This window comes from Crinia signifera, chromosome 1 (assembly GCF_055691185.1).
Source record: "Crinia signifera chromosome 1, ASM5569118v1, whole genome shotgun sequence".
In the NCBI taxonomy this organism is placed as follows: Eukaryota; Metazoa; Chordata; class Amphibia; order Anura; family Myobatrachidae; genus Crinia; species Crinia signifera.
Genome location: NC_139217.1, coordinates 245,363,673 through 245,372,677, shown reverse-complemented (window position 1 = coordinate 245,372,677; position 9,005 = coordinate 245,363,673). Strand labels below are relative to the sequence as shown.

At 46.8% G+C, this 9,005-nt stretch overlaps 1 protein-coding gene across 1 annotated transcript; it reads left to right on the top strand.

Moving 5' to 3' along the window:
- The first annotated feature begins 1,699 nt into the window (after positions 1-1,699).
- LOC146068254 (myb-related transcription factor, partner of profilin-like) lies at positions 1,700-8,235 on the top strand. The gene is made up of 4 exons (XM_083179222.1): positions 1,700-2,144; positions 2,636-2,704; positions 3,001-3,077; positions 8,164-8,235. The coding sequence occupies exons 1-4, from the start codon at positions 1,700-1,702 to the stop codon at positions 8,233-8,235; spliced, it is 663 nt and encodes a 220-aa protein (XP_083035348.1).
- Positions 8,236-9,005: the final 770 nt, after the last annotated feature.

The following is a 9,005-nucleotide window of genomic DNA, read 5'->3' as shown; positions in this document are numbered from 1 at the left end:
TGAAAGTCAGTAAGTATGCATGTGAGGCTTGATCATAACAATGGGGGGGTGATTTTGGTTTAATCGGTCTCCCGCACGTTCGCACGGGGGACCAATTTTTCGCGACTGCACGTAGTCAGTTATTCGCATGAGCTGTCGCTGTGTGCGAGCGGCCACAGCAAATAGATTATTTGCCGAGCACTGTCACACAACAGTGTGGATGGGCGGTGTGGGGCGGCGGGCAGGGGGATTCGCCCATGGGAACTCCCAGCGTTTCATGGGCATTCCCATGAAAACGCTGGGCGTTCTCATGGTAATTCTCGATGATGTTGGTGCGGGCAGCTGATATCAACGGATGTCAGCTGCCCACCCAGTTTCCGCACAGGGGGCCAACATTTTGAGACACCACAGAGGTGTCTCAGAACTGACAGCACTGGCGAAGTCATTCAATGGTCGGCGACCATCAAATGATATCTCCAGGGCACCCAAGGCTCCAAATGGATGTTTATGCTAAACATCCATTCGCAGCTGTGCAGAGGATCGCGGCGCATGAGGGGGGGGTGGTTAGCGGCTGTGTGGGTGGCGGGCGCTGTCTGGGGGACTCGCAAGGTTGCGAAATTCGCAGCCTTGCGAGTAAACCAGAATAACCTCCAAAATGTGTTGACTTAACTTTTTGATAATAATATTTTTGTTCATACTGTATTAATTATAAACCAGATGATTTTGTTACACTGAATTATATAGAAAATATGACTTTCAATTCAAAATATTGTACTAGTCTTGTCAAAAATGTTTTAATGAATGATACAATTTCTATTGAAAATATAGGACCCGATTTATGTTTGTATGTAAATCAAAAAAGCAAGTACAGTATCTTTCTCTCTGCAACAAACCATGTTGCCATTCAAGCGGAGCACATCTATATATATATATTATGTTCCATTGAATATGGGGGGTGACATTCTATGGTTTGTGATAAATGCGCATGTTTTTTTAGCGCACCACATCGCCGCTATTCGCCCTTTTTGAAATCGCATTTTTTTGTAATAATTCGCATATTTAATGGGATGCGCTTTGGAGGCTGAAAAGTGCGAAGTGGTGCGATTTGCGGCGAAGTGGTGCGAGTTTAAGTCACAAAAAAGTGCGATTTCTTCCGCCGGTCATGTGCGAGTTTTGGACCAACCGGAGTGCGATTTACAAATCTGTCTCCGCATGACTAAGAACCCCCCAACCTATTGGCCCACCTCTGTCCCCTCTATTATGCATCACACCCCCTATATAAAGGGGCATTGGCGCCATTTCACTCTGATAGGAAGTAAGGAGCATGGAGAGGAGCAGTGGCAGTGTGAGTAGAGGAAGAGGTGTTGGTGGCAGAGTGAGGAGTGGCAGAGGGAGCAGTGGCAGAGTGAGGAGTGGCAGAGGAACCAGTGGCAGAGGGAGCAGTGGCAGAGGGAGCAGTGGCAGAGGGAGCAGTGGCAGCAGCCAGCCAAGTGGGAGAGCCAGCAGTGTGGCAGGCAGCATGGCCACAGCAAGGCCAGCCCCAGACCAGGCCCTGGCCGTCCAGCCCCAGCAGGAGGAGGTGGAGGATCCGCTGGCATCCCCATACTATAGCCAAGACCTTGACCATACCCCACAGCAGCTGCAGGAGGGCCACATGTCAGAGGTGGAGGAAGATGGAGGTGAGGAGGAGGAAGACACTGTCATGGAGGAGGAGGGGTACATGGCTGGAGTAGAAAATGAGGAGGAGGAGGTAGAAGCTGGTCGCACAAAAAGTGGCCGAAAGGTCCGATTCTCCTATGAGGAAAATGCTGCACTTGTCCGGGCTATCATGCCAGTGTTTGACCGGTTACTGGGGAAAAGTCACCACAAGACCACTGCACAGCGCAAAAGGGCTATGTGGAAGGACATCACCCAGGCGGTGAACGCTGTAAGTCAGCACAAGCGCCTGGTCAGAAATGTCAAGAAGAGATTCAATGACATCAAAAGGCAGCTGAAAAGTAAAATGGCCATGGAGTTGGAGGAGGCCACCAAGACTGGCGGAGGAAGCCCCACCACTGTGTGCTACACATCGTATGAGGTGAAGTTGAAGCGCATCATACCCCCTGAGGTCCTGCCTGGCATGCACGTGGCGGATACCGATAGGCCGCAAACGCCATCCAGAGCTGGTAAGTGTGACCAGATGCAATCTTAAATAAACATGCCAATGCTTTCTAACTGTATTCTTCACTTGAATTGTTATGCTAAGTAAAGTGCTGCTGTGGAACTACATAGCCCAGCAAGGTCATGCACAAGAAATTGCCTGCTCCTACTTTCAAATTGCTCATAATGCTGGGCCTTGTAGTTCCACAACTGCTCATATTGATCAACACTGTAACATTCTTTCTAGCAGCCTAACATGTATGTGGCCAAAAACACAGAGGTGTACTGGTGGTTTAGCTGCCATGCCTACATACCACAGATTATCCAATAGTTGTCATGTGTACAATAGTTTAATAATAATCTAACAAAATAATCTTGAAAAAAAAAATGTGGTGAATAAATAATGCAGTCCTTATCCAAAGGAAGTATTGTCCATTATTGTCATTTGAATGCATGTTTGCTGAAAATGCTTATCCATTGCAAGGTCCATAATGGCTGCCCATCTTTCCTTGCACAGATTGTCCATCCCGAAGTGCTGCGGCATCCAAGAAAAGAAGGCCCGTTGCTGCAGAATCTGTGGAAGCAGGTAAATGAACAAAAAACACGCCATTACATATACAGTACACACACCCATATCACATCAACAATATCTCACACTACATTCATCTCCTGCGGCTACATTGCAACGGAAATGAATGTAATCTGAGCTAGACATGTGACTTATTATTAATGTCAATGTTACATGCTGTATCGGGGTACATGTGTAAGTACATAACACCCCTAGGTATGTGCGTCCAGCATCTCAAGCCCTTTCTAAAACAGTACAGAAGAGAGTCTGGCCTATATATGCATCAGTACTTACCTCTTCATCTGTATCCACAGGTACTATACAACTAGGGACAGACCAAACCGATTCTTCAATGATGGCGTTAGACGAAATGGACATCATTCTTGAACCGGTGGAGACCTTTGCGGCAGAGGAAGAAATACAGACCTCATCACAGAGTGATCTTCCCCCAAGTGGGGTGTCTCCCAACCCACCCCCACCCACAAACACACCCCATACAGCAGCTTCTGCTTCCCAAGTAGCTAACTCCTTGGTCAATTTCAAGGAAAAACAAATAGAATTCATGGCCTCCCAAAGCCTGCAAATAGGTAACATCCAGGGCTACATGCGTGACACGTTTCTTCAATTACGAAAAATTGCACGTAGTGTACGGGTAGGTGTAGGCACTCATGTGCGCATTGCTAATAGTATTGACACCCGTTTCGCAGATCTAACTTCTGCTGTAAGGGAACAGAATAGCCATATTGGCAGCCTTGCGCAAAGTATAGCTGCACTAAACCAATCATGCACAGCGCAGACCAATGCCTTAATAGGTATGCAGGCCCAACTACATCAGCTGGAAGCCAATGTCGGAGGTGGCGCAGCATCAACCCTCAGCAGTGTATCTAGCACCCCAATAAGTGGCTCCCCCACTTCCCCACCCCGTCGGAGTATTAGAACCTGTGGTGGGCTGGGTGCAGGTTCTAGAAGTGGTGTAGGGTTGCCTGATGCTGGGAGAAGATAGCTCATATGTTTGATAGTTTTGTAATATGCAATACATCTTGTTACATCCCCCGACAGTTTTTATGTTTCACTTGCAAAAATGCAGATTGCTTCTGACATAGTAGACTGCAGTAAAAATGTCTAACCGCATACCATTGTATCTGTGTATTATTTTTAAAACAATTATTGTGTGAATTATGACATATTGTAATGGTATATGACAATGGGATTGCTCTAAAGTAGTGTGGGGTAACTCCTGGCCCGTCAAAGGTTGTGGAACTACATATTCCAGCAAGCTCTGACACTCATGGTTTGGACCGTAATGGTTATAGTGTGTCAGGGCATGCTGGCACGTGTAGTTCCACAACACCAGTGAGCCATGTTTTACAGCAAACGTAATTCATACATGTATCAAATGTACTTACAAGCTTGATACCAGCAAGGGATAGGTCAGCACCACCAGCTGCATCCGTTGGGCTCTGTGTATTAGGCTAAATGTGGGTGGAAACAGATGGTATTGGTCAATAATTTGTTTATGAGTACACTTACAGCACAGGTACATTTTGGAGTACAGGGCACATGTGCTTACCAGAAAAGTAACGGCTGATGATATGTGTGCGCACCAGATTCCCCCTCTGCGTACCCCTCACTACCCGAGGTGTGGTAGGTTGGACTTCCTGCACGACTACTGCATGTTCCTCCTCCACATAGGCAGGTTGGGACAGGGCTATGTTGTGCAACATGCAGCAAGCCTGGATGATCATCACTACTTTGGCAGGGTGGTAAAGCAGCGTACCCGATGACCTGTCGAAACACCGGAATCGACTCTTCAAAACGCCAAATGTGCGCTCCACCACATTGCGGGTTGCAATGTGGGCTTCATTATACCAGTGCTGTGCAGGGCCCTCTGGGGAGCGCAAAGGTGTCATGAGCCAGGAAACACACCCATATCCTGAGTCACCTAAAACACAGATAGGAAGTGATTGCCTTATATGGTAAGGTATGTGTTTCTTTGAAACAGGACACACTGTAAGAATAACAATATGCTTGTGAAACAGGAAACACACACATTAGAGCAGCTACAAATAAGGACAGACAGGGTAATATGAAAAAGGTACTTACCTAGTAGCCAGCCCTCTGGCATTTGGTGGTCGGTAAATCGGTTCCAGAGGGCTGAGTGTCTCAGAATATAGGCGTCATGGCAGTTCCCAGGAAAGCCTGCAACAACACTCTGGATTTTCAGGTGAGCATTGGATACAACCTGCACGTTCAGGGAGTGCCGCCCACGCCTATTGACGTAGACGTGGCCCCGCACATGCGGTGCCCGAATCCCAATGTGTGTGCAGTCTATAGCTCCCAGCACGTGAGGGAATGCTGAGAGTCTATAGAAAGCCAACTTGTGGTCCTGCCACTCCAACTCAGAACTGGGGAATCTGATGTATGTCCGCCACAACTTCTTTAAAGCAAGTAACACTTGAGTAAAATGCTTAAAGAAAGTGGGCTGTGATACCCCCAAGGACCATGAGGTCACAGACTGAGTGGAGCCTGTGGCCAAATAGTAGAGGGTACACATTAATTTCTGCAGCCCAGACACTGCATAGTTGCCTCCCACAAAAGGGTCCAAATCATCTCTCACCTGCTCATATAAGTCCAACAGGTTAATGCGGTTCAGCCTAAACATCCCCACAACCTGTTGATCCGAGAGGGAGTCCAGGTACAGCCGAGCACGATACATATGTGGGGTACGCAGTAGTCGGGGGGCTACCTGGATCTGGAGCGCAGCTTCCACCCTCCTGCACAGCTCCTCCAAATGGGCCACATCACAGATAAGCAACTCCAAACCACTCTGCAAAATCTCCATGTCTCAAACCCTCACAGGTGTCCTTAATGATGTTGGGGTTTATGTAGGGGTGTTTGTGAGTGAAAATGAGGGCACCTGTGCTGAAATTAACCATGTGTGCACTTGACCAAAATGAGTTCTGGGCCAAATCGCCAAACAGAACCTGGTCTGAAATAAGTGCGATTATTAGACACCTAAAAAGTGCGATTTGAGAAAACGCGTTGCATTAAATAAGCGATTTGTATACTTTTCTGTACGAAAACATCTGGATGCGATATAAATGTGAATTTATCTTGCACTTTTGGTCCGCATGCGTTAACGCACATAATATGCGATTTCAGTCCCTTAGCGCATCCTATCAAATAGGCGATTTGACGGAAAAATGCGATATCGCCATTTTGTTTACTAATTAACGCCAAAAAACACAAATCTCATCCCATAGAATGTCACCCGGGATGTTGCCCATAGCAAACAATCAGAGGCTACTGATTTTTTATTTAGCATTTACTAGAAGATAATACATAGAATATTATTGGTTGCTATGGGCAACATCAAATTTGAAATAGAACTCACTTCTTAGTAAATGTACTATTTAAAATGTCACATCAAGTGCCTAATCATATATGACCTAATGCATGGGGGCCTAAAGTTATATAAACTGCAGTCGGTTGTTATGGAACATCATTATATATATTTGCTTAATGCTCCTAAGAATACATTTGCTAGCTAAAAATCACTTACATTATATACTGCATAGTGAAATAAATATCTAGTAATATATATGAGCCAGCAGATGTTGTGCACTAGAAGCAATGTTTTGAATTAAGTGCTTAGATCATAGAGATGCCATTGAGGATCTGTCTCCCTGTGTGGCAAGCCACGTTATATCACATTATCCAACTGTGATGTTGAATGCTGTGATTGTACACACCTTTATATGCTATATATTTGCATTCTAGCATAGTGTTTAGTGTATCCACTGAATTACACATCTTCCAACTGTTGGGAGGCTCCCTATCACTTCTCATTTATTGTTACTTGCTTCTCTGCAGTGAATAGATGTGGTGTGTATGCACAACACACCTATTCATGGGAGACAGAGAGCTTAGGGCATGTAACCACAGTGACAAAAAGGGGAAGTGTGGCTCCCAATCGCTACATTTCCATGAAGCCACTCCCCCTTATACACAGGCCATTTCTCCTTTTGGGGTGCAAGAGAGTACTGATAGGGATGTCATCGGTGGGTACATAATTTATTTGACAAATTGGGAACAAAATTCTGGTTATGTATGGGAGCAAATGGCAATCACCATTTGCTCCCAAACACTGGATAATGGACTAAAATTATTGTGCAAATAAATTTGTAAATTCAGATTTTCCTCATATGCTCCCATACATTACCAGATTTTTATTCCTGCCAGATACATTGGACAGATAAATCTTTACGTTTACCCAGTATTAACTTCTGATGGTCACCATCGATGGTACCACATTGATGGTACCAGCAGAATGTGGCAGACCATGTGCCCCCACCAATGCTCCAGCTCTGGGCGAAACCCAGCAGTGCCAGCCCCCAAGGGAGGAGCTATGGCTTCACTATGGGGGGGGGGGGGGGCAGCAGTGTGGACCTTAGCCCAGAGAGGGCCAACTCCAGCCCCCAGCCTCTTGGGTTGCCCCCCTTGGCCTTACTGACTCTCCCCCCTGGCCTCACTGATGCTCAGCAAATATATGTTCCCCATGTCCATTTCCCTCATCAGTATATGTTTAGTGCATATCTGTACGTGTTATATATACTGTATTTCACCCACTGATGGTCACTTCTGCTTTACAATTCAGTAGGCTGTGGGCCAAAGAGAGCCCAGGGCAGGGCTTTGCAGGAATGTCAGTGGGCAGAGATAAGTTCCATATCCCAGCACTTTGTAAAAAAAAAAATTGTTGCTTGCTTACTTGGTACTCAAAGGGTTAAGTCCCAAGTTAAAGGTCTTGGTTGCTGAGAGTTATGGAAATTTCATATCAGCTTTAAATGCTAGACATACTGTATCTTGAGAGTCAGTTACTTTTCTCACTTAAGTAGTGGTGAAAAACTGTCAGATTCAATAGTCCATATAAATGTTCAACTTATGTCAGAAACCACGGTGCACGTTCGCACCGGCGTCCATATTCTTTACCGGCTTGCTGGTATGTCTTGTGGCGCAGGCCCCTGTCCTGTTCTGTCCCTGGGTACTCTCCATGGCTTGATCAGAGTGGCATTGCCCTGAACTATTGCTGGCATCCCACTCTGGTCCCGGGCCGGGCCCACGCCACATGAGTGCCGCCATGTCACGTACAGTCACATGACTCTGTTGTTCAATGATTTCTCTGTGACCTTGTTGATCTGACCTGTGCACTGACTCATGTGACCTAAGGTGTGCACAGGTACTTCATGGACTTAATTGCTGCTGCAGCTTTCAGACAATCACAGACCAGATGGGGGGATATAGGTAAGGCTTCTGGCCCATTACCCCTGCCTTGAACAACTTGTCTGATTCCTGTGTATCCAGTCCTCAGCATTCCAAGGCTCCAGGATCCTATCCAGAGTCCCTGTGGTTACCCTGTGCAAACTGCTGCTGTCATCTGCTGCTGATATTAAAGCCCCCTGGCTCTCTTCACCTGCCAGGTTACCTTGCTCACTGTCTTCCATCTCAAGCTCCCAAGGGAAGAGGATAAGCACGCCAGCATCTTCAAGTAGAGTTTGCTGGCGTGCTTATCCTCTTAAAGGGCCATACTACCTTTTGACTCCCAAGTCAACACAGACGTCAACTCTCCAGTTTCCTCTCCCGCTTCGGCTCCCAGGCCACCAACAGCCATGTCGGCTCCCAGGCCGTCAACACCTGTGTCGACTCCAAGGTAGTCAACAAGCTCCCGTGGACTCCCAGGTCATCAATACCCCTCTGGCTCCCAGGCCGGCGACTACCCATCACCTGTGACTGGCCAGTTAGCTGTGGGGAACTCAGGTCAGAGGGCCATGACCTTGCCACTGAAAGCAGTGGAGTCCAAACCTCATTGTGGGGGTTCCTAGTGAAAACCATCGGTGGTGACCAGAATCTCATCAACTCCCCCCACCTAGCTGTGCCTGCAGTGCCAGTGATACTTCTATGAACTGTTCCTACTTAAAGCCTCCTTTGTTCCAGTTCCCAGCATCCACCACTGGGCCACTGCTGCCACAGCTGGGAACACCAGAGACCCGAGCCCTGACAAATTATTGCTCTTTACACAAAAGAGCAATAATTGGTGTGCAGTCCAGTCCCCCCTCTTTCCCTGTGGTGTAACATGTAAGGGGCATCAGAGTGTGAGGCATAATGTGTAATGGGCATCACGTTGTGAGGTGCAACGTGTAATGGGCAGTACAGTGTTGGGTATAACATGTAATGGGCATTACGGTGTGTGGTGTAATGGGCATTACGGTGTGTGGCATTATGTGTAATTGACATTACAGTGTAAATTTTTGCAGCATGCCTA